This window comes from Neopsephotus bourkii, unplaced genomic scaffold, assembly GCF_033783945.1.
Source record: "Neopsephotus bourkii isolate Nb327-2 ecotype Australia unplaced genomic scaffold, CSIRO-AGI_Nbou_v1 NB_533, whole genome shotgun sequence".
Classification (NCBI taxonomy): domain Eukaryota; kingdom Metazoa; phylum Chordata; class Aves; order Psittaciformes; family Psittacidae; genus Neopsephotus; species Neopsephotus bourkii.
In genome coordinates, this window is record NW_026901034.1 from 510,160 (window position 1) to 534,656 (window position 24,497).

Sequence of the window (24,497 nt, forward strand, 5' to 3'; positions counted from 1 at the left end):
GGGGCCAGCTCTGAGGTGAAGGGCAGATGCTAAACAGTCCATTGTGCCAAATCCCTTCGCTCTGTGCGATGACACTTGAATGCCATGCAGACAGACATGGTGTGCAGCTACTCCTCCACACTGCTCCTGTTGTTTCGTGTTAATTGCCTTCATGCTCCTGGGGTGTGCTCATCCCTCCAAATTCTCTGCCATCGCTGCATCAGCATCATTTTCTCTGCATCTATAAGAGCATGTTATTTGGATTACTTAACAATGCAGATTGTTTATGATATTGTTCCTAATTTGCCATATAATTGTTAAGCCTTGGCTCATTCAAAACCAGCCTAATTTCCAAGCTCTGAATCTCCTGCTGTTTCCAATCAATGGGGCCAAAATTCACAGTTATCTGAGGGCTCTCCAGGGGACTGGCATATTTGCAGATTCAAAGTGCCCTTTTTTCCCCCATAAGGAGACATACTGAGAATACCGCATGGTATCTTTTTCATTTTTGTGCTAGTGTTAATATAGTTATATATAGTTGTAGTTAATATAGGGAAGCATTCGGAAAGCTGGGCAGCTAAATGACTGCTTACATACAGTTGCCTAAAAAAACATCCTAGTTCATGGGAGAACTGCTTAGCAGAAGGACACTGTCAGCAAGCATTAATGTAGAAGCCAAAGCAGTTCTGTTGTAGAGTTTTCTCTCATACTCATGGTTTACCAACATTTGGAAACACTCAGGACTGGGAATATAATTAATCAAGAGGTAAAAGAAACTGCAAAATGTTACCAGTGTAACATTTATCATTATTACATTATCATCCCTTGAAGAAACATATATCAGACTGATTCTCCTCATGTGTGTCCAGAGGCTTAACCATAAGTTGGGGAGGCTTTAAATGATGGGGAAAAGGAAGAGGGATGGGAAGCCAGTGAGACAAAAGATAAGTCTACAGAATAAATTCTCAAACCCCTGTGCCAACATCCCGTTTGTGCCTCCCCTCCATCATTTCCCGTTGTGCCCCTCGGGCCAATCCCTAAAATGATGTTATTTATTTCCCTCACGAGTATGTTCAAACACTGACCTTCTGCTGGCTGTTTTATATAGTGAGTGAATGAGTCAATAGGTAATGCTCACAGTACAATAATTTAACATTGCTAATTAAATGAACACAGAAAGCTCAGTGTAACTCAGGCTGCTGAGAAACATCAGCTGAATCAAAGTTGGCTCAGAGTTTCCTTAGTAACGGGTGTGCTCTGTTTCCATTGTGTCATTCAGTTGAAGAGCGGTCTTTGTAAGACCACAGAATGTCATCAGTGGGTTGCAAACAGGCAGTTATCATGGAAGCATAGAGTCACAGATACACAATGACACCACTTACTTTCTGATTCTCTCTTACTTTGCCAAATAACCTGTTTCAGCATTTCAGACATTAAACTGGTTTTCCCACAGTTCACTTCCTACATTCTTAGGGGATTACAACACAGAATATTGCTAATGAAATCCCAATATACTTTGCCTTTTTTAATTATGACTTGCAGTTTAGAAGGCCAACCCCTTGCAGCACTTACTTGAGACATTTGGTGTAATTGCTTATCTTGGAAAAAGGAAGTCTGTCCTTCTAATGAGCCTACCAGGCTGCTGCTATTCTTCTTCCCCTGACCTGTCACCAGTCCTTCCTTCCTTGTGTTCTCTTGCTCATTGTTTCCAACCACTATGAAGGTCTGCTTTGTAATTATGTAAAATTTCAGTACAACATGCATGTTTGAGGAGTTAGCAGATGGGTGTCATATTCCAGTTGTTGATAACCCAGGACCAGACCTGGAATTATCCCAGATCTCCTGTTTATATTCTGGCTAGCTTAGAGAGGGAGGGGAAAGGAAGGACAGTCTATTAATTCAGGTCTTTGCATGAACAAAGAAATAGATACAGGTGTGTGTAGGAAGTAATCAGATCACTGTGGTGGTATTGCACAGGTGCTTTAAAGTGAGGTATGCAACTTCACAAAATTATTATTTTAAATTCAGAGCCCAGATCTTCTGTACTTGCTCTCGTCTAATCACTTTGATATTACATAATGGTTTTAGTTTAAGTATCTGCTCATTACAAGCAGAGATAAAAGACTAGCTGTAGAGGCTACATCTGGTACAAAATACTGAATTACATTTCGCACATTAGAAGTGTCCTTAACAGTTGGGCTAATTAAAGATAAAATCATGTCCTTATGATAAATATTTATAAATTGGAAATCTGGCACTTGTAAATATGTATTACTACTCTGCAGAGTTAAGCCATACTTGTAAGCTGCCCGTCTAAGAAATCCTCCTGGCCCATTTTTTCTTTCAATGCATTATAACCAGTATTGTCCTTGAAAAAGTGATTTCAGTGACAGTGAAAATCAACTCAGTTTAGAACATAGTTATCATTTAAGAGAAAATACATTTCCGAAAGTGTATTTGTATAGCTTCTGAAAGTTTAGCTTCAGTCACCTGTCTCCTGTACTTGCAGAAGCGAAGTAGAGAAAACACCTGTACAACTGATCTGTGAAAGAGCTGTGAGCTCCACTGAAGTTACCCAGCTCTGCCATGTGAAATCCATAGACACCTTTGAAGAATTTGATAGTGCTGATATAGATAAGTTTGCTCATAGCTTTGTGGGGAAAATCAAGTAGTACTAGTGGTCTAGCCAAAATTCTGGGCTGCATGTCGTGTCTCTCTAATAAGCAGAAGTGATAAATCAGGTTTTAAATGAAGGCATTTATGCAACAGGAAACATAATCTTTCTGACCTATCCCATTCCAGTATAATTTTCTTAAGATGTTAAAGGATTTTTTTTTTCAATGACCAGAAAAGTGTGTATCTTCTTATGCTAGAGACAATCTTTAAGAGACTTTTTGCCTAACATACTGAAATTACGTTACTTAACACAATGTAGTAGTAAATGTTTCTTTATGATCCTAATGAACTTAAACATTTAAACAAATGTCTGACCTTGTTTAAGAGCTCTGCTGAATAAAACCTAGATTAACAGCTAGTTTTACACCAACAAAGTTGTTTCAGTGTGAAATTACAAGTATAGGTGGTCTGTCTAGGTAAGGGATTATGCATCCAAGAGAGAACCACTGGGTAAGAGATACAAAATATGGAATAAAATTCACTGCAGTCTCCAGCTTTTCTTTTTAATACGAAAGGTCATTTAAATGTCTTCAAAGCAGTTTTTCAGATGTGCTTAAAAACACTTAATTTGCACATACAGGGAAAAATAGCAACCTAACTATTAAATGGCATATTTTTTCATTATATTTGTGAGTGTAGGTGCTGTAACTTCTAACACCTTTACTCATTAAAAGACTGTAATGCCTACATTCTTCTTAGAAATCTTATGACAGGAGAGTAGTATTAAAGGGAGCAGCAGCTTTCTGAACATCCACAGCTAAGATATATTTGAGTACAAAATTAAAGCATGGAGTGCTAAAAGCTGTTTCTAAAATTTACCAGACAACATATGCTATGTGTCATGAATTTGTCATGTAATCAAGGTTGACAGGGGAGTAATATTTTCTTCCTGCCACTGGGACCTTGATTTTTGCAAAGGCCAGACACCAAGTGAGTAATCTCATGGCTTGCTTATGTGTTGCTTTGTCAGTATTTAAGGTAATTTTAATCTAAATACTCTCAAGTTCAGTGATTTATATCAACCTCTTTCAACCTTGAAATGATGCACTTATGGTACAGGCAGTGACTAAATTTGGTATCTTCTATGTCACTGTGTAAGAACAGGTTTTAAGACTGCTCCCCAGGTAATGTAATGTAATATAGTATGTAGATACACAGACATTTATTTCAGAGATTCAGCAAGTACAGGATGCATTTATTTAATATAATCTGTAATGACATTAAGTAGTATTTTTTCTTTGATAAATTTTTAAATCTGTTTTATCCACTGGGCTGCAGTTTTCCTTGATAAAAACTTCTTTGCGATCCTACAAGTTTGCAGGATCATGTTTGCAAACAACAGTGCATGAGATACTTTTATTAAGATTCTTACAGTACTATGCACTGTAAATTCCAATTACTCTGTTCTGTTTCATTCACACAACTGATGAAGAAGGTAGGATAACACAGCTTCTAAAGGGCTATTATTTAAGTTTGACTGAAGAGGTTAGGAAATGCAGTTGATCCCTGACACCAGTAGGGCTGGCCTTCTGCTGGAGCTCTGTTGGTGGGAAATGACTGGGGGGTTTTGGAGAACAGGGTCCGAGAAATGCCTGAGCACTGAGCAGTTCTGTTAACAGTGCGGTGACTGATGCTTTCACATCTGTTTGCTGCTCTAACACCTGAGTGGCAGATGGGGTGATGTGAGAACTCACAAATTGCAATGAGATAAAATCAATTCTATGCCACAGGAGAGATTTTGTTTACAAAGACTACTAAATATTATCATTTGCTTTGTAGCACTGGAGTCTTGAAGAGATAATGTACGCTACCTGCCCAGGGGAGAAAAATGGTACAGCAAGAATGACTGTGGTTAATGTGTGCTCTTGTAGGGAAGCTGAAAGAGCATCGTTTTGGAGTGCAAAGTTGTTCTGAGAGTAATACCTGTGTATTACTGTTGAACCAACCATGCTGTTCAGCACTTCAGAAAGGAGCTGTATGCTGCAAGAGGAAGGAAACAAAGAAAAAGCAGTTCATGCCTGATACTCCAGGGGAAGCACTCAAGATCAGTTTATCCATGTAACTTAAATGGTTTTATTTGCCAGAAACACTGCCGTTTAAAAAATACATATCTACACATACATATGTGTGGTGTGCACACACATCTCATAGTAGCATCTCCTTGTGCCTGGATACTGCTTTTCTTCTCCTACCTATTAAAACTCTGAAAGGGTACTGGAGTGTTGGGAACATTCAGGTTTTTCACTCTATACGATTTCACTTCTTTGCAAAACTGCCTCTCCACCTGTTTGCTTCTGGCTGGTCCTTTCTAGCTCCTGCAGTTTTGGGGACAAATACATATAAGATTAGCTCTTGCTAGCATATCCTCTTTCTTCAGTCTTGAGCAAGTGAAGCAGTGGCTTTTAGATAATCACAATTCTAATTTAAAACAAATTTAATCATTAAACTTGAACAGCTAACATAAAAGCAGTAACTAGGCCAGAATGACAATCCCTATAGCCCAGTCTCTTGCTTCTCCTACTAGCCAAACCATTGTGAAGAGCACAAGTCAGTAAAGTGCATGATGGTATTTTTTTCAAGTACTCTTCCTAGTTCCATCAATTTCTCTTTTGGGGGCCTATGTATCATACTAGTGTTATCTGTATAGTGTGATTTAGTGCTTCTTTTACACATTTGTTCAGTTGGTTTTTGAAAACTCATCTGTCACAGTTGCCTGTGAAGGTGGGGGGGGGGGAGTTTCAAATTTCACAGCTTTGGGAAGAAATACTTCCTTTTGTTTGCTATGAGCTTCACCTATAGTCTGTGCGGAGAGCCATACATCTGTAAATGAAATGCAGTGAACACTGATTCATGTCTGCAGTTCCTGTAAAAAACAGTTCATTAATCAGCACTTAAAGGAGGATAATCTGGACCATGTGATAGATTTCATTGCTCAGTCAGAACCACTTTTTTTCCCAAAATTCTCTACAGAGTGCATGGGGAGAGAAGCAAGGTCTGTACTGTACCCATTACATATTTATTATATCATTCATACTGCATTAATTTAGCCTTTTTGTTCTCTTACAGTCTCATTTGCTTTTCCTGAGAAAAGCATTTATTTAATTGAGGGCTCAGTCTAAATAAAGCATGCTACTGATTGCCTCTGCTGATTATTCCAGGCATTCTCTTCCTAATTTGGAAAATCTGCTGCTTTTCTTTGGTTTATTTTTACATTTGTAATTTTTTTTCCCCTGTATTTTTACACTGTCCATAGTGCTGGATGAAGCAGTTTGTTTTCCAGCTGAGACTAGGCCAGTCACAGTTTGGACACAGCAAACCTGCCTCAAAATGGGGTTTTGGGCATTAGGAGCTAGAGCTGGAAAACAGCGTCTTCTGACTCAGGGGGTTTTGGAAGCAAGCAATGGAAGTGAGTGTGATTATAGAAACTGGAGTCAGACACCTCTGGAATTTAAGCTTGTTCAAGTCTGAATTCCAGCCCAGTGTCATCTGATTGTGTGAGAATTGCTTTCTAGGTGGATGTGTCCTTATGAAGTTATTTTTAGTATTTCAAGGTCAATGTGGGTGCATTATTTTCCATCATGTTTTAACCTATTTGGATTTCTGTAATCACTGCAACTAGATTTCCTTTGAGATTGGGGCTCATTCTGTATGTCTTGAATTAAACTGGCAAACATAATGTTTTTTCAGGTATTAGGAGAACAGATATGTTTCACAAAATCAGGAATATACCTGTAGTCTGTTTAATAAGGCGAAAAGATGCCTTTGCTGATATTTCACATTTAAAATGGAGACATAAACTACTCTTAAACAGAAAGGCCAAAATGCTGTGGTTGTAAAAGGTGTGGTTGTCTTTTGATCCACACAGAGAAGGCAGGCCACAGTCCCCTCTCTTTCCTGCTCCAGATGAAGCTGAAAAAGTGCCCAGCATTCCTTATCCTTGCATTTTTCTACACCTCAGAACACAAGAGCAGTAGAGTAGCAAGTTGGGATTATGGGCCTGCAGCTGCACAATAAGCTAAGGCTGGGAGGCAATCACTCTCGGGAATTATCCATGAGACCCAGCTAAATGTCTTTTTTCTCTTACAGTACAATTATGTCAAAATCATGCTGACCCTTTTCCCTGGTGTTGCAGAACTGTTGTTCAGAAGGGTTTCTCTAGTGATGAACTACTATTTGTGGGAAGAAGATGCTGCACTTTTAGAATTCTGTAAAATAACCTTTGCTTCATACTGCTAGCAGGCAACCTGCCTTCTGCATGATATTCACTATGCAGTTTCTTTTCAGGTAATGAACTATTTTCTCATCTGATTCTTGTTAGGAATAAAACCAACAGCATGCTAGCACCAGTGGGGTAGCCAAAGTTTTCTTTCAGATTTTTTTTTCAGTATCATGAAGCCTGAAAAAGGTGGTGAATATTTCATACAGAACTCTGCCTCTTTCAGAACGTTACTCAGTTTTGGAGTGTTGGAAAACTCAAGTGTTGTGAGATGGTCATCATTACAAAGAATGATCTCTTTTAAATGAGACCTACCACAGGCTGTGAGGATGGGATGGTTGTATACATGCAGTTGCTCCTAAGCCTGACTGGCCTGGTCATCCCTTTCTATGCCAGTCTTTTCCATAGAATCATAGAATGGTTAGGGTTGGAAAGGACCTTAAGATCATCTAGTTCCAACCTCCCTGCCATGGGCAGGGACACCTCACACTAAACCATATCACAATCTGAAGCAAATCTCAGGTGCTTGTTTAGCTCTCCCTTTTAGGCCAATACAGTTTAGCAGTATCCATTACACTACCTCTGTAAGAAAACCTCTTTTTAGTAGTGTGCTGTTTTGGTTCACAAAGCATGAAGAGAGAACCAAGAGAAAATGGGAAGTGCCAGTAAAAATTGTCCATCTTACCAGATGTCCTGGGTTTAGCAGTAGCAGTCATTTTTCTCTTTCTTGGTAGCTGGTGCAGTGCTGTGTTTTGACTTTCGGGCTGGGAACAGAGCTGATAAAAATGATGTTTTGGTTTGGCCAAGGACTTTGTGAGCCTCATGCTCTGCCATGGAGGAGGGGAAGCCGGGAGGAAGCAGAGACAGGACACCTGAGCCAAACTGACTAAAGAGGTATTCCATACCACAGCACGTCATGCCCAGGAGGGAACTGGGAGAGTTACCCAGAAGGGCAGGGGGGCTGCAGGGTTGGAGGAGGTATCGCTCGGTGCTTGGTCGGGCTGTGGGGGCGAGTTATCGGTCACCTGGTGCTGAGGTGTTGTATTCTCTTGCCTTGTTATTTCCTTTATCATTACTATTATTGGTGGTAGCAGTAGTGATTTGTGTTATCCCTTAGTTACTAAACTGTTCTTATCTCAACCCGTGGGAGTTGCATTCTTTCTGATTCTCCTCTCCGTCCCTCTGGGAATAGGGGGAGGGCAAGAAGGGGGGGGGAGTGGGTGAACAAGCTGTCTGGCTGGGGTTAAACCTCGACACCAGAGCTGTTAAACTGAGAAAGATGCAAATCATTATGAGCTGGCAGAGGTCTTGTGATGACTTAATTTGGTGAGCTGGCTTTAGACTGCAGACACTGGAAATAAAGGAGAGGGGAAGAAGTCTTCAGAGGTGTTTCTGAATTTGCTGTTGAGAAATCTTTGTGGTAGAAACCATGAGCAAAGGGTTTATACCTTGGTTTTGACTTGGAAAAGGGTATCCAATTTAAAACTTGATTCTTGTTTGAAGTGTTTTGAGAAGTGAGTTGACCTTTGAAAATTCATCTTATGAAAGAACATGAAGATAGCATCTAGGGTAGCATGCTGAATTACATGAGCTATTAATTACCCTCCTCAGCACTTTACCTCTTGACTTGACAAAGCCAGTGTGTAGCCTTACAGTCTGAAGTGAAATAATACAGTGTGTGAATTAGCATAAAACCAAAGTACTTATTTCATGGTGAAGGTAATGAAGAGTCTAAGGCTTATCAACATATGTAAGTATTAGAGCTCTTTAGATGACTCTTGAACAATCCATGTTTTGGTTGGTTGTTATGGTCATGAATTATTTATGCTAAATAGGCTGTGTTAAGCTCATGGAATTTATACCAAGATAGGTATTTAATTCATTAGCAGAAATGCATTGTTCTACAGGGAAAAAGAGTTATGGTCAGCTCTTTGGAAATAGTAAATCTTGTTATCATTTGTGGTCAGCTTTGTCAGATTACAACCAAAAAGGACTTTCTGTGCTTGGTCAGAAAATGATGGTAAATTGTATGCCAGGAGGACATTTTTGGTTTACTAAAATCAGAATCAATTCCTGTATTTAACCTTTTTTTAACCAATTGATTGATTCTGAAAACTCGTGCTTGGTATATGGGCATGAAGTTTGTTGGGTTTAGGTGGTTTTTGTGATCCAAGTGCAGTTTTAGAACAGCCAGAGCAAGACCTGGTGCTATCCTGAGATTCTGGCTTCTGGTCCTGCTCTGATCAAAAATGAATTTGGCAGTTTAGGCCTTTCTGACCTGACACCAGAAGATGATGATCACAGAGACGGTGTGTGAGGTTTGTGTTACATCTTTTAAATAGTAACTGTCTGCACAGTTTTTTACTTCGTTCTGATTTTAATCCTTTTTTTTTTTCCTCTTTGTTTTAATTGAAAATCCATTAGGTATGAATAGTGTTTTGCAGTAATGAATCCTGCGTTTTTGGTTAATGGATACTGTGAAGCCTGCAGTCACATTTAAATTCAAATCAGTGTGTATTTCACAACAAATGAACTAATGAATGCTTGTGAAGGTGCCATCCTTTGGACATGTATTTTCACAGTAGCTTTTTAGTATTTCGTGCAGCTTTCATGTCAAAGCTTTTCCCAACTGCTATTTCAGAAACCAGGTATTAAGTACAAATCACTGCTCTATGTTATTTTTTTTTTGTGGTGGGAAGGGACTGTACTTGACTGTACTGCATTGAACTGGCTTGAGGATACCTTAAAGCCAGCTATAGTGAGGCCTGCCAGGACACTGATCTTTCCTCACAGATTTTAAAGGGGGGTGTGCAGTGAGGTTGCTGGCAACATGACAGCATTACTTCAGAAAAATATCTGAAATGAATAAATTAAATTTGAGTGCACACATCTCTTAAGATTCTTTTTATGTTTCAGCTCAAAAGCAAGAGCAAAGTAAATTGCTTGCTTGTCATCTTGGTATTATTGCATTGACTGGTTCAGATTTCCTTCTTATGCTAGCTAACAAAAGTGAGTGGAATACAGTTGAGTGAACAAAAAAGTGCTAGTGAAGAAAAAACATCCGTTAGACTTCTGTTAATTCACAGCATTGACCTGTTTGTTTCTTTATTCAAGATGTAACACACTGTTACACAGCAATAACAAGAATTACTACTAGCACTGAGTACCTGAAACCTGAAGTCTGGGCAAATCTTTTTCCAGGAGGTATCTAAAGCAGATACTAAATTCTAGCAGAGGCTGGTGCTGGGCAGCTAGACCTGCATGGGTGTTCGAGCACTGAATACCTGCCTAGTGTAATTAGGATCTGAATGACAATACATATGCTAAAACGGGGAATTTGGATAAACAGTACCCATAAACACCAGATTGTTTAGGCAGAATCTGCCTCCCGCATCCAACCGGAGATAAAAGAGGTTCTAGATCACATTCTCTGTGGTCTCCTATTTGCAGTGCTTACTTCAGCTCCATACCAAAATACCTCCTTCAGTGTGGGCAGCTAGCAGATGTGAAACGTTATTGTAAAGTTGAACTCTGCCTAGGAAGAGAAAAAGCTGCATGATTCACAGGCCGGACTTTGTACCTGGTGTCTGTCTGCTATCTGAGATAGGTTCCTCAAATACTTCCCTTGAATTCTCAGGAAAGAGTAGGTTTTGGTTTTCTTATAGCATAACCAAAGTTGCTGTATTACTTTTGTCCCCCTGCCCTTCTAATTACACATAAACTGTATGCTGTGATTCGGTTTACATATATGACCTTACAAAGGCTTCTGTTCTTTTAATTCCAAAGGTTAAACTCTCTGAATGGTGAGAAGATAGATAAAAGATAGCAAGCATTTCTCTCTCTTACAAAGCACTATTTACCTTACTAAAAGCATGTCACATGGCTTTACACCTCACTATGGTTTTACGATTGTTACTTTTTTGCTTAACTGTGGAAAAAGTGGAAAACAGTGAAAAGGACTTGTTCCTGTAGCAGCACCATCCCTTACTGGGAGCTGCTAAGGGTATTTTATGGACCCAGCTGATGCAGTAATCAAGCAGGTGAAACAACAGGTGCCCAGATGTTCAGTCCTTGACCTTCATTTAGCTTCTACTTAATGCTGCAGGGAAGGACCAAGATACAGTCAGGTCCATGCTAGATGTGTGCCCAAGAGTAGCACCTAGAACACTGCTGAAAGAGGCCTAAATCATTTAATCACTGTGAAAGAGGCCTAAATCTGCTGCAGGAAAAAAAAAGTGGAGTTTGTTTCTGGCTAGAGAAAGAAGGATTTCCTTGTGAAGCCATCATGTGTTCGTAACCACAGCTCTCTGCCTTTAAATTGCTTCTGCTCTTTTCCAGAATTTCTGCTTTCTGAATGCAAAATGAGTTGTTGCTGCTGGGTTTTTCTATGTCATTTAAGGTTATAGTATCTATCTCACAAATTACAACATTCTCAGGCCTACCACTTGAACAGGGCTAAGCATGTGTTACCTTTTGTGTTAAGGTAGGTTGCTGGAATATATGAAAAATAGCAAATGAAGTTTGGTGTTGTCATCACAGTGTCCATTCCTGTGTATCTGTATATGTAATGATAAAAAGAGCGGTGGGAAAGTTCATTATCAATGCTGCGTCTTTAAGGACAGCTTTTAGGCTGGGATGGTAAGCCAGACCTTTGCTGTGTGCAAGGAGCACCTTGCATTGCCCCTAGCAGCTGGCACATGTCCCCAGCAGCTGGCACATGTCCCCAGCAGCTGGCATGTGTCCCCATATGTGCTGAGCTTTACTCTTCAGTGCTGTCCTCCTCAGGAAGAGGCACATTTTTAGACCTCTGCTTGTTAGCTTATTGACAACAGAAACACAAATGATGTACAGCAAGGTACAGTACCTGCTGGCACCTAGTCGTAGTTGTCAGGAATACTTACTGTGGGTTTTGAGTCACTTCATATTAATTATTTTTAGCTGCTTTATGTAGAACCATCCAAGTGTCATTATGGTTAAGAAGCACACAACCTGTTGCATTTTAATAAACAAATTACACCTAAATCCTTGAAGTGTGTTTGAAAACTTTCGCATTTTCATTCATAACACCATAAATCAACAGCAGATCTAAACACCTGGAACAATATAAAATCAATTTACATGCTTTGCACTTGGTGATAAACAACAAAATTCCTAGTCTTTTCAGCCATCTGGTCCAGTAATTTTTCTGTTTCACAACAATATAAAATAGCATTTGATGCAGCCTCAGGAAGCTGTAACAGTCTGAAATCCAAGGATCTTGGACTGAGCATGCAAAAAATTTATCCCCAAACCTGTTTGTAGATTTAGCTATTTATACTAACTCCACATTTTCATTCAAAATAAAATATGCATCATCTGAAATTAGCAACAAAGCTGATGAATAGTTTTTTGCCGAACCACAAATGCTGTTGAGGGTGATGCTCAGCTGTCTCTGTCTCCAGTGCATAGAGTGGCTAAATGGTGAAGGATGCTAGTGTAACTGGAAATGAAATGCTTGTCTGTGACAGCATGTTTTAGGGGGGAGCTAGGTTCTCACCTCTGTTGTTAATGGTTTTCCAAACCTTGACAGGAAAGATAAGTACTTAGCATCAAAATTTCTTTTTCTTTACATTCTTGACTCATGAGACTAAACAAGGTTTCATTATCTTGTAGTAATAAAACATTTTATTAAAAATTATAAAACATCAAATAGGGAGGGGAAAATAAGTGATTTGGTAGCATGAATTTGACCTGTAATGACAATTAGAAGGGCTCAGGTAGTGATTAGAGCTTGTATCCATTGATTTTTTTATGTTTGCAATGCAGAAGGAACAAAAAGCAGAAACTGCTGGTTTGGAGTTGAGGATGACACCATTTCATTTAATCTTAAATTGTTTCAAAATCTCTGCAAAAATCCCATAGCTCCTGAGGAGCTATGGCAGGATTGTAGATCTCATCGCAGGAGATTGTACTCTCATGGCAGGAGAGCAGACCTGTCATATGGATCATCTTTAGAAGGTGGTCAGAATCAGCATTTGCAAACCTAATTAATTTTCTTTTTAAATACCATATTATGGGAAAGAATGGTTGGACTTTCTTTAAACATTCCCTTAACTGATCAGTTAGACCATGATTCAGCCAAGGATTTCAAAGTACATTATAAAGCCTTAACCATGAAGTATTTTTGTCCTCTCTACCTGTTGCGGTTTTGGCATTCAGCTTTTCTTCTACTGCTGATAAAGCTTGGATGATGCTTGTATGTGACCCATGCAGAATTTTTCAATGTTAGCATATTACTGACTCCTGCAACAGACCAAATGTATTTTTCCAAGTTTATAATGGAGTGATTTTTCTTACTCAGAACAGTCCAAAATCTAAATAGTCTATTAAAAAAATGAAACATTAAATAAGTCATTAAAAATACAAAAGAAATCATAACACACCTGCCCTGTTTGTACCCCATACTAGGTAAATGTTCCTGCATGTCATTACCAAGCCTGACACCTCTTGCAGGTGGTCAACCTTTCCTTTTCTACTGCTCTTGTCTTTCTTCCCCTCTTATTATTCTCAGCCTCTTTCCTTACTAGGTTTCCTTGATGTACCTGGCTCTGTTCTGCCTGTGGTAACCTCCCACTGTCTTTGAGGAAAGATGATAAATTATCTTCTCAATATTTATTCTTTTCATTTGTCTTACCTTTTTTTCTGCTCCTTCCCATCCCCTCCCCCCCCCCCTTTTTTTTTTAAAGGCCGCTGACCTTGGATAAACAGGTTTAAGCTTTCCTTAGGGATTTTTCTCAATGTTAATTGACAAACACAGCTCCACAATCCTTGGCTTTCAACTCATGTTTCGGTACCATCATCCTTTAGGTAGTTATCTATTACTGAATGTTTTTTTATGGTTTTCATCAGCTTCCTCTAGAATGTTCCTTCTTTCCAGTCAAAGAAGTAGCAAGACAACAAAGACACCTTGCAATAAAAAAAAGAATAAATCAGAGTCCAGTAATCCTAGAAAGAGCTACTGGAGCAGAGTAAAGGTTTTACTCACTATTTATCATGTATTACTATTGGAATTACTGTTGTTTACTGTTCATGTTAATGATTTCTTTAAAGTACAAGTTGAGGTAAGATTTCTAATTCTATGCTTTCTGGACCATTAAAGACTGAAGGTAAACAAGACACCTGTAGCTGTACTTACTATGGAACCTTCCCCACAAGCCCAACAGCTGTGTAAGCCTCACCATATACCCTCAGTAGTGTCTTTTACTGGAAACACATTTTACACATGCAGCTACTAACTAAATGCTCTTTCTTTTTTTGCTTTTTTTGTTAAGCAGGCGTTAAAGCTGTATTTTCTGGACATTACCACAGGAATGCTGGAGGGTCCTACGAAGGACTGGAAATGGTGGTTTCATCAGCAATAGGATGTCAGCTGGGAGAAGACACTCACGGGCTTCGAGTGGTGGTTGTCACAGATGAGAAGATTGCTCACCGATACTACAGTTTAGATGAACTGAGCAGTCAAGGCATAGAGCAAGAGCTGCTGGCTATGCTTGCTGAGCACAATTAGGCTGTGTCCAATTATGTGGGTTTTTTTCCATGTTAGACAAATAGAATCAGTTTCAGAAAGCTTCTGCAAGCTGAAGAGAGATTTCTGACCATATACCAGAACAGCTCTCCATTTATTATCATCCTCAATAGAAAGGTTTCTCTTTCAGAAATGAGACCTATGAGGAGTAGGGAAGAATAGCAGAACTGGTGCAGTAATGTATCATCGAAAAGAACAGTTCTCAAAACTTTGCTCTTAGATAAGACTCTCTTGTCAGAGAGGTGTACCAGAGAGTGACATTTGTAGCTTCACTTAACTCAAGTGTTTCTTAGGTTTAAAATCAATAAATTTATTCATTTCTGTTATACTCTGGGCAGTCTAAATGGGGCTTTTTTTTTTACTCTGTCAAAACAAATCTCAACCACCAGACTTGTAGCAATCTTCATACCAGATCTTGTTGCCTAGACATTGTATTTTCTCCTATTTCCCATAGGTTATTTCTTAGCTGTTGAGAGCCAGCAGCAACAGGAGAGCAGACATGTTCTGTTCTGCAGTCACAGCTTGGGTTTCCATTAAAATCTGGGTTTACGTAATGGAAAGTTTATAAATGAAGCTAATGGAGATGCCATTGACAGAAACTAAACATGGAACAACTATTTTTCTTTTGAAGCGTAACTGCCAGTCAAATAGCTACACTGCTCTTGCTATAGCTTCCCAAGTCAGAATAGTTGGAATGTTCTGTACTGAATACTGTTATCAGAAGTTACTTTGTTGAATCATAGGCAGGGGGAGAGCTCTAATCTCCAAATGCAATTTAAGAGTGCCTTGCTGAAATATTATACAATATTAAATGTTGAAAACCCCAAAACTATATTTTTGTCACTGGAATAAATTTTCTTTAAAAATAAGTTACATAAAAGAAGTTTATGTGCTGCAATCTGCCTCTATTTTTATCAAGTATATCTGATTTACTTACTGTTAAATTGGAAAAAAGTCTTCATGTAATTAAAACATTATAACCTGATTTTATTTTTAAGTATTTAGTTGAACACATTATAATCCATACCACAGGTTATCTAGACATAGAGATTGCACAGGTTTAGCACCTGAAGAAGGAAAACCAGAAGCAATACTGACTGAAACAGTAATGCATTATGTTTGGTTTACACATACTCACATACAACATGTTCACTAGAGAACATTACGGATACTTAAATATGGGAAGAGAGATGAAATGCTGTGCTGAAGGGTCAGCTTTATTACATTTTAGACACACCAGTTTATCTAGGCAGCTTCTTCAATCTTGGTCTGTGGTACTCCTGAGATTCTGCAATGACTGCTGTAGTATTTCTTTGCCCCAGTGAACCAGCTATGCCTGAAGATGAATGACTCCCAGTACATTCCAGTGACCTAAGCACAGGTAATGTTTGCTTCAGAAAGAAAAGGATTTTGCTTTTATTTTCCACCTGGTTTTGCTTAGTTGAATATTTTCACAGTCTCATTTTCAAGGGAACAGCTGGGGAACATGAAGTAAAATCTAAGGCCTGATAACTTTGAAACAGACAGGGACATAAGCGCCCAAGAACAGTTTCATCAGAAGTTAAGCACCCATTAGTTTAGCTGCTGGATTTAAAAATCTCTGTACCTAGATACCTTTTAAGCCACTGACTGTTACTAAAATTTGGTCTTACATAGCTGGAAGGTGTTTAGTAATCACAGCTAAATAACAGTGCCAAGACAAAGGGGATGCTAGTGGAGAGGGAAGAACAGTCTATGACTTAAATCTTTTCAAGTCACTTCACATTGTATGGCTGAAGTTCAGCAGGAGGATAATCTGAGCATGGGATGTTCTCTGTTCTGGCATAATATGGTAAGCTGAATGGAGGAAAAGTTGAGAGATTTATTTTTAATATACCTGTTTATTACTGGATATAATTTTAACTGACTGTATATATGGAGCTTGGGAGATGGAAGCATAAATTCAGGAGAAAGTCTTTCCACCAATCTGAACATGCTAACAGTAGTGGTGTATAGGGTTCTAAAATTTGTTTTTCAAAGTTATGGTGTACTAATACACAAAATAAATACAGGTTTAATTCTTATTTGTCATATTTTTTCCCATTTTTCAAGTGTCAGTTCACCATAAGAACTTTTGTCATGAAAATATAACTTAAGTACAAAGGTAAAGTTCAATTAAAAGAATAAAGGTTTCTTTATATCCAAAAAATCTTCCTTTATTTTAGTGATTTCTAAGAATATCTTGTTCTGTTCATGTGTAAACATATTACCAGATTTGTCTTCAGTTTGAAGTTTTATAAGAGTCAGCTTGGGCTGCTGTTGTTTATTAAATGCTGCTTTGGAGGATTTTGGGAGCTAACAACAGCGCTGTGTTGTTATGTAGTCTCTTGCTTAGGTTCCTCTCCTGCCTGTTGTGAGGACAGGTAATCAATAAGCAGCATACTGTCTACCGGACTAGATGGTGAAGTAGATAAATACTTTAAGAAAAATATTCTTGACTTGATGACAACCGTGATTAACTTCACAGGACGAAGAAAAATATTCTCTGAGTTTTGTATGTGAAACATGGAGACATTTATTTTGGTTCTCACCTTGCAAGGTTCCAAAAGGAAGAAGGTTAAAACACCAGAGATGTGCAGGTTGTGTGTAATCATTACTCTACTTTGTAGCCTGGCTGCCATTCTGATGAACGTGAAGTTGGCTGAATTGAGGGGACAGCCTCTCTAGTCATAGAATCATAGAAAAGTTAGGGTTGGAAAGGACCTCAAGATCATCAAGTTCCAACCCTCCTGCCATGGGCAGGGACACCTCGCTCTAAACAATATCACCCAAGGCCTCGTCCAACCTGGCCTTGAAAATCTGGAATACATATGCATTACAAGTTTGCAAGGTTATACTAGCAAATAATAGATACGAAAAATGATAGTCTATACAATTCTATGGACCTCTCATTGACTGTTTCTGTATTTCATCCATGTATGACTTTGGATACTGTTTTCTAATACAAAGAACACTGAGTAGGAATGGAGGCAAACCCCATAATTTGTGTTATGGCAGGAGCTATCAAATCTGGAGGGAATTCTTTGAGGATGCTTCCCTGAGTCCCTCCCTATTGAGCCCATGCCTCATTCCAGTGAATTAAGAATTCCCTGCACTAGTCTGAAAAGGGAAGGAGCATCCTGTGGTTTCATTAGTTGTTCATTTTGCCACTGCCTTGGTTTGACAAATGTGGTGTAAGCACACAAAATTTTTTGGCATCCTAAAATCTATGAGAATGGGAAAATCAATAAAATGTTTCTTTTGCAGTGCATGTTTTCTTAAAACATCTCTTTTGAATGACAACTCAGAACTTCCACCCAGTATTCTTATTCCTATGAAGCAGAAGCATCATAACCCAGATAAAAATGCAGCCTAATTTCTGTAACTCAGTCATGGGAAGGATTTTAACTGTAGTGTGTTGCTGGACATGACTGTATGGACCAGAGTTACAAAAATAAAATAGGAGTGTGCTTTTGTACCAGCATAAATGACAGATTTTGTTTGATCACTGTTCTTAGCATAATTAGCTGATTTAGAATTAATACTGGTACCTTAGCTAATTTGAAATAGCAGAGCTCCTTGGGGTCACAGTGCCCCATCATGTTTATGTAAAGAAAAATTATTCATATTATGTTAAATTCAAATACAATTCACTATTGGAGACGCTGGTATTTAAAAAAATAGAAATCTTTTGATGTTGAGGATGTTATTTTTGTATTTCCAGCAGGGCTGGTAATTGTAACACTCTGTCAGCCTGGGACTGACTTTAAAGCAGGATGTCACTAAAAGTTCAAACCATGGATGTAATGGGAGTGAATGCATCTTCAGACATTTCTGTGGGCTCAAGGGGACAGGTAGGGAGAAAAAATAAATTACCACAATTCATTTTGGTTTCCTGAAGGCAGCTAAAGGCTGAGATAACTACTGAATGTGGAAGACTTGTATTAGAACACCAGAGCAACCTGTGCCAGTAATCAAATACCACCTGTGCAAGTAACCAGATGCTATGTACTTAAGTGCAGTCTGAGGTGGAAACTTAGGAACAGGAGGCAAAACACTGAAAAAAAAAAAGTGCTTTTGAGATCAGTCTTGGTTCATGTAAGCAACGAATTTAAGAACACACAGATCTTTGCAAAGAAGGTCACTAAGCCTTGAATACCTCTGCCTGCACACTGTTTGCCTTTGGTTCATGTGGGGCCAGCATCTAATCTTGCAAGTTTTAGAGGACAATATTCTGGTATGGCTACAGTGTTTGGCTTCTGGAGATTACAGCCAGAAGATGCATGCTGGATGTCTTGTTAAACTTAATCATACTTCATCTTGAGAAGTCAAGTCTCTCCAGTCATCCCTGTTTGCAGGCCAAATGTCTTGTGTTCTGCTGCTTCAACAACTGCTTTCTTCCCCTCAGCACAGCAACTTGTTTTCTAGTGTCTGGTTTTGCCAGACGTTACCCTTTAATTCTGCCCTGAGACCAAATAAGTCGAGACACACCTAACATAAACAAATACACAAAGCATTAAAGACTAAGCATTTCATTGCTTAAAAATGCAGTTCCTCCGTCTATGCATGCCATTGTACAAGCGCTGCAGGGTCACACTTCATTGTTTCAGATAACATTAATGCTGGGAATAAGCTGCTTTCCTTAATGCTCTCATTAAGCTCCTTTGCAACTACAATTTGAACACAGCGATATCCTTTAAAGCAAAGGAAACATTTACATGTACATTACTTACCAGAAAGCTTGCCAAGCAAACCCTAACATTACCTATTAACTCATGATGAACAGTCATCATGTATGAATTCTGGTTTGCATTAAAAAAGTGTAGACGGGGCTTCCATCCATAGGGGCACTAATATTCTGCAGTTACCAGGAACTTCTTTTCCAGCTCTATGGTGACGTGGAATCATAGACCAGTTAGGGCTGGAAAGGACCTTAAGATCATCCAGTTCAAACCCCCCTGCTTTGGGCAGGGACACCTCACACTGAACCATGTCACCCAAGGCTCTGCCCAACAGAGCCATGTGATTTAGGCTGCCAGCATGTCTCAGTTGCCATGAACCAACCAAATACAACGAATACCAAAATAACACCCATCAGAGGGGCAAATTTCTCAAGCAAATACAAGCCATCTACTGAAAAGAGCTAGTACGAGAAACCCTTTCATGGCCAGGCATGTGAGGTCCAAGATGTGACTGTCACTGCAGCTCCAGTCACCACATGGCAGCTTTCACATTGACCAGTTTATTCCAGTTGCAGCCTGAACGGACAGGGGATGCTGCCAGCATCACACAGCTACCAGTAGACTTGCAAGAAAGAGGGCTTCAACGATGAAAGAAAGGATTGCAAGGCTGTTTTGGAAATGTTTATTAGACCATCTGGATTTTTGACAATCAATTTCCTCTTAGTAGGGAGCAAGGTCTCATGAGTAGTTTGCATCCATTCTAATCCCATCCTCAACATAAAGGGGGCTTATTAATTGTTTTTTACTCAGTCATCTGAAGATGAGGCTATTCAAATCTGATTGATGCAGGCACTGCGCTCTTGAACACATTTTTATGAGAAGATGCTCTGTAAAAAACTTGCAAAAAAACCCCAAATAATAGCGAAAACACATTAGCCCAAAGTATTAAATTGGCCTCCAGTCCAAACGAAATCCAGCCTGAGGCAGCAGATATAGAACAGGGAGAAAAATATTCCAACAACACACATGGAACTAAGTCAACAAATCCAAAGCTCTTCAGGCAATACAAAACCCACCCAGCACTTGTCTTAAGAACAGAAAGAAAAAACCCAAAATACCCAATGCAGAGAGACAATTTTTTCTAATAGCATTTGCATTTGTTTCTCTGGAAGTAATTTCCTCCATTAGCACTTTATCAAATGCAAGTAGTTTAGTGCATTTCTATTAATAAACAGCTTTGTTTTTTTCCTCTAGGAGACCCATTAAAGCCTCAACCTATTTAAAATTATAGTGGGTTTAATGTCACTTTTGGGTAGCCAGCAATTGAAACATCCATCTTCTAAATAAATCCCCATCTTCCCTGACACCATATAATCATAGAATACTTTGGGTTGGAAAGGACCTTAAGATCTTCAAGTTCCAACCCCCCTGCCATGGGCAGGGACACCACCATGCCACCCAAGGCCTCATCCAACCTGGCCTTCAACACCGCCAGGGATGGAGCATTCCCACCTTCCCTGGTGTTGTGGTTTAACCCCAGCCAGACAGCTTGTTTACCCACTGCCCCCCCCTTCTTGCCCTCCCCCTACTCCTGGAGGGACGGAGGGAGAGGAGAATCAGAAAGAATGCAACTCCCATGGGTTGAGATAAGAACAGTTTAGTAGTAACTAAGGGATAACACAAATCACTACTGCTACCACCAATAATAGTAATGATAAAGGAAATAACAAAGGAAGAGAATACAACACCGCAGCACCAGGCGACCGATAACTCGCCCCCCCAGCCCGACCAAGCACCGACCGATACCTCCTCCAACCCTGCAGCCCCCCTGCCCTTCTGGGTAACTCTCCCAGTTACCTCTTGGCCATGACGTGCTGTGGTATGGAATACCTCTTTGGTCAGTTTGGGTCAGGTGTCCTGTCTCTGCTTCCTCCCAGCTTCCCCTCCTCCCTGGCAGAGCATGAGGCTCACAAAGTCCTTGGCCAAACCAAAACATCATTTTTATCAGCTTTGTTCCCAGCCCGAAAGTCAAAACACAGCACTGCACCAGCTACCAAGAAGGAGAAAAATGACTGCTACTGCTGAACGCAGGACACCTGGGCAACCCATTCCAGTGCCTCACCACCCTTACAATAAATAATTTCTTCCTTATAGCCAATATAAACTTTCCCATTTTAAGTTTGAACCCATTACCCCTTGTCCTGTCACTACAGTCCCCAGTGAAGAAGTCCCTCCCCAGCATCCTTATAATCCACCTTCAGATACTGGAAGGCTGCTATGAGGTCTCCATGCAGCCTTCTCCAGGCTGAACAGTCCCAACTTTCTCAGCCTATCTTCATATGGGAGGTGCTCCAGGCCCCTGCTCATCCTTGTGGCCCTCCTCTGGACTTGTTCCAACAGTTCCATGTCCTTTTTATGTTGAGGACACCAGAACTGCACACAATACTCCAGGTGAGGTCTCACAAGAGCAGAGTAGAGGGGCAGGATCACCTCCTTCGACCTGCTGGTCACGCTCCTTTTGATGCAGCCCAGGATACGGTTGGCTTTCTGGGCTGCAAGCGCACACTGAAGCTGGCTCATGTTCATTTTCTCATCAACCAACACCCCCAAGTCCTTCTCTGCAGGGCTGCTCTGAATCTCTTCTCTGCCCAACCTGTAGCTGTGCCTGGGATTGCTCCAACCCAGGTGTAGGACCTTGCACTTGGCATGGTTAAACTTCATGAGGTTGGCATCAGCCCACCTCACAAGCGTGTCAAGGTCCCTCTGGATGGCATTCCTTCCCTCCAGCGTATCAACCAAACCACACAGCTTGGTGTCATCAGCAAACTTGCTGAGGGTGCACTCAATCCCACTGTCCATGTCAGTGACAAATATGTTGAATAAGACTGGTCCCAACACTGATCCCTGAATGCTTTGCACAACTCCAGGTAGATGACATCAACTGCTCTACCACTGTCCCTCAGTTCTGTAGCCCCATCATAGAAGGCCACCAAGTTGGTCCGACAGGATTTCCCCTTAGTGAAGCCATGCTGGCTGTCACCAAACACCTTGGTTTTTTTCATGTGCCTTAGCATGCCTTCCAGGAGAATCTGCTCCAAGATTTTGCCAGGCACAGAGGTGAGACTGACTGGTCTGTGATTCCCTGGGTTATCCATTTTCCCCTTCTTGAAAATGGAGGTTATATTTCCCTTTTTCCAGTCATTGGGAACCTCACTTCAACTGACAGGCAGTGAGGAAGGAGATGGAGCCACCTCAATTTACTTCAGCTGTGTAAAAGCTGTTGTTCCAGTCTGGGTAACTAGATTCCTTCCCGTAGCTGGAGATAGATAACTCCAGCAGGTCGTTCATCTTATTCTGCAGCTGATGTGTAAGGTAGATGGACTGATTTGCTCCTGAAGATGCCTTGACTGACTACTACAATAATGTAGGTGAATCACTTGACAAGATTCCTAACCTTTATGAGAGGTTAGGGTAAACCCAGAGGAGGCAGTGTCTTCCTCTGTCCTACTCTGCAAAGGTGGAAGGCCAAAAAATGGCCTAGAAGCCATTGGGCATTGGAAGAGCTTACACTTGGATTTTCCAAATAACAAAAATCCTTTTTTTGCAAGTAACCTGCCTAATTTAGGGACTAGCCATGCTCTGTGTGTCAGGACAAGCATTTAATAAACAAAATAACTGGTTGCATAAGAGTGTTATAGCTGCTTACAATTTGTGAAGGGTTGTGGGACAGGTTTTTTAATATGTGATTTATGCTTTTACAACTACAAACTTCTACTTGAGGTTAAATCCTAGACATCTAATGTGTCTGTAACATTTACTTTAAACTCCTTCCTCCAGTTGTTGCTCTCAGTACTAACCATAGCTTGTATTACCATGATACGCCAAAATAAGACAAAATGATGAGGGTTGGAAGCGAGTTCCGGTTCGGCGTCCTGGGCAGCCCTCCTCCCTTCCTGCCCTGCTTCCCCAGGTGACCCTCCGTAATAGGTTTGAGGCCCTGGATCTGGAAGGAGAGGTAGGTGAGGATGTGGTGCAAGGCCCGCCTACAAGGCCACATAGGAAAAAGCGGTCGACTTCACACCTCAAGACTGCCTCTGGTAAGAAAGAAAGAAGGGTCATTGTAGTGGGTGATTCCATTCTGAAAGGAACAGAGGGCCCGATATGCAGAGTTGACGCTCATCATAGGGAAGTGTGTAGCCTGCCTGGAGCCCGGATCAGGGATATCACCAGGGCGCTCCCCAGCGTGGTGCACCCGACAGACTACTACTCGCTGCTGGTCTTCCAGACGGGTGAAGGGGAACTTGCTTCCCGCACTCTGAGGGAGATGAAGAAAGACTACAGGGCCTTGGGGTGGATGGTGAAAGACTCTGGGGCTCAAGTGATCTCCTCACTCCTTCCATCTTCCATTGATGATGTGGGACTGAATAGGAAAATTCAGTCCATAAACAATTGGCTTCGAGGCTGGTGCTGCAGGCGGGGCTTTGGATTCTTTGATAACGGCTGGTTTTATAGGGCACCGGTCTGGACAATGGCATGTGGGAAAGGTTTATCGCACAGAGGCAAAAGGATGCTGGGGCAAGAATTAGCAGGGCTCATTTGGAGACCTTTAAACTAGATTTGAAGGGGGATGGGGTTGTAGCTGGGCTTGGCCCAGTGGGACAGCGCTCTGGAATTGATGAAGACTGGGAGGCCCCCTGTAATCCTCGGGTGAAATCAGTGTGCTCAGCTCGCTCCCTGAAATGTCTGTACGCCAATGCACGCAGCATGGGAAATAAGCAGGAGGAGCTAGAAACCTGTGTTAAGTCAGGAGATTATGATCTGGTGGCAATTACAGAGACATGGTGGGACAGCTCACATGACTGGAATATAGTCATGGAGGGCTATGTTCTTTTCAGGAAAGACAGGCCGGCCAGGCGGGGTGGTGGGGTTGCTCTTTATGCGCGAGAGCAGCTACAATGCGTTGAGTTCTGTCCGGGGACAGATGATGAGCGAGTCGAGAGTCTGTGGGTGAGAATTAAGGGGCAGGCTGGCAGGGGCGATACTGTTGTGGGGGTCTGTTACAGGCCACCGGATCAGGGTGAGGAAGTTGACGAGGCCTTCTATAGGCAGCTGAGAGCGGCCTCACAGTCATAGGCCGTGGTCGTCATGGGGGATTTTAACTTCCCTGATGTTTGCTGGAAGGACTACTCGGCAACCCAGCCGCAGTCCAGGAGGTTCCTCCAGTGTATGGATGATAACTTCCTCATGCAAATGGTGGATGAGCCAACCAGGAGAGGTGCGCTGCTGGATCTCATCCTCACTAACAAGGAGGGTCTGATCGAAGGACTGAAGGTTGAGGGCTGCCTTGGTTGCAGCGACCACG

At 40.8% G+C, this 24,497-nt stretch overlaps 1 protein-coding gene across 3 annotated transcripts in view; it reads left to right on the forward strand.

Annotated features, from left to right (window-relative positions):
- CPPED1 (calcineurin like phosphoesterase domain containing 1) overlaps positions 1-15,318 on the forward strand; it is a 48,876-nt gene extending 33,558 nt beyond the window's left edge. For all 3 annotated transcript variants that reach the window (XM_061350634.1, XM_061350635.1, XM_061350636.1), the window contains one exon: positions 14,185-15,318. In XM_061350634.1, coding sequence (XP_061206618.1) covers positions 14,185-14,417 — 233 coding nt within the window. In that variant the 3' untranslated portion in view covers positions 14,418-15,318. The remainder of the gene's footprint in view (positions 1-14,184) is intronic.
- Positions 15,319-24,497: the final 9,179 nt, after the last annotated feature.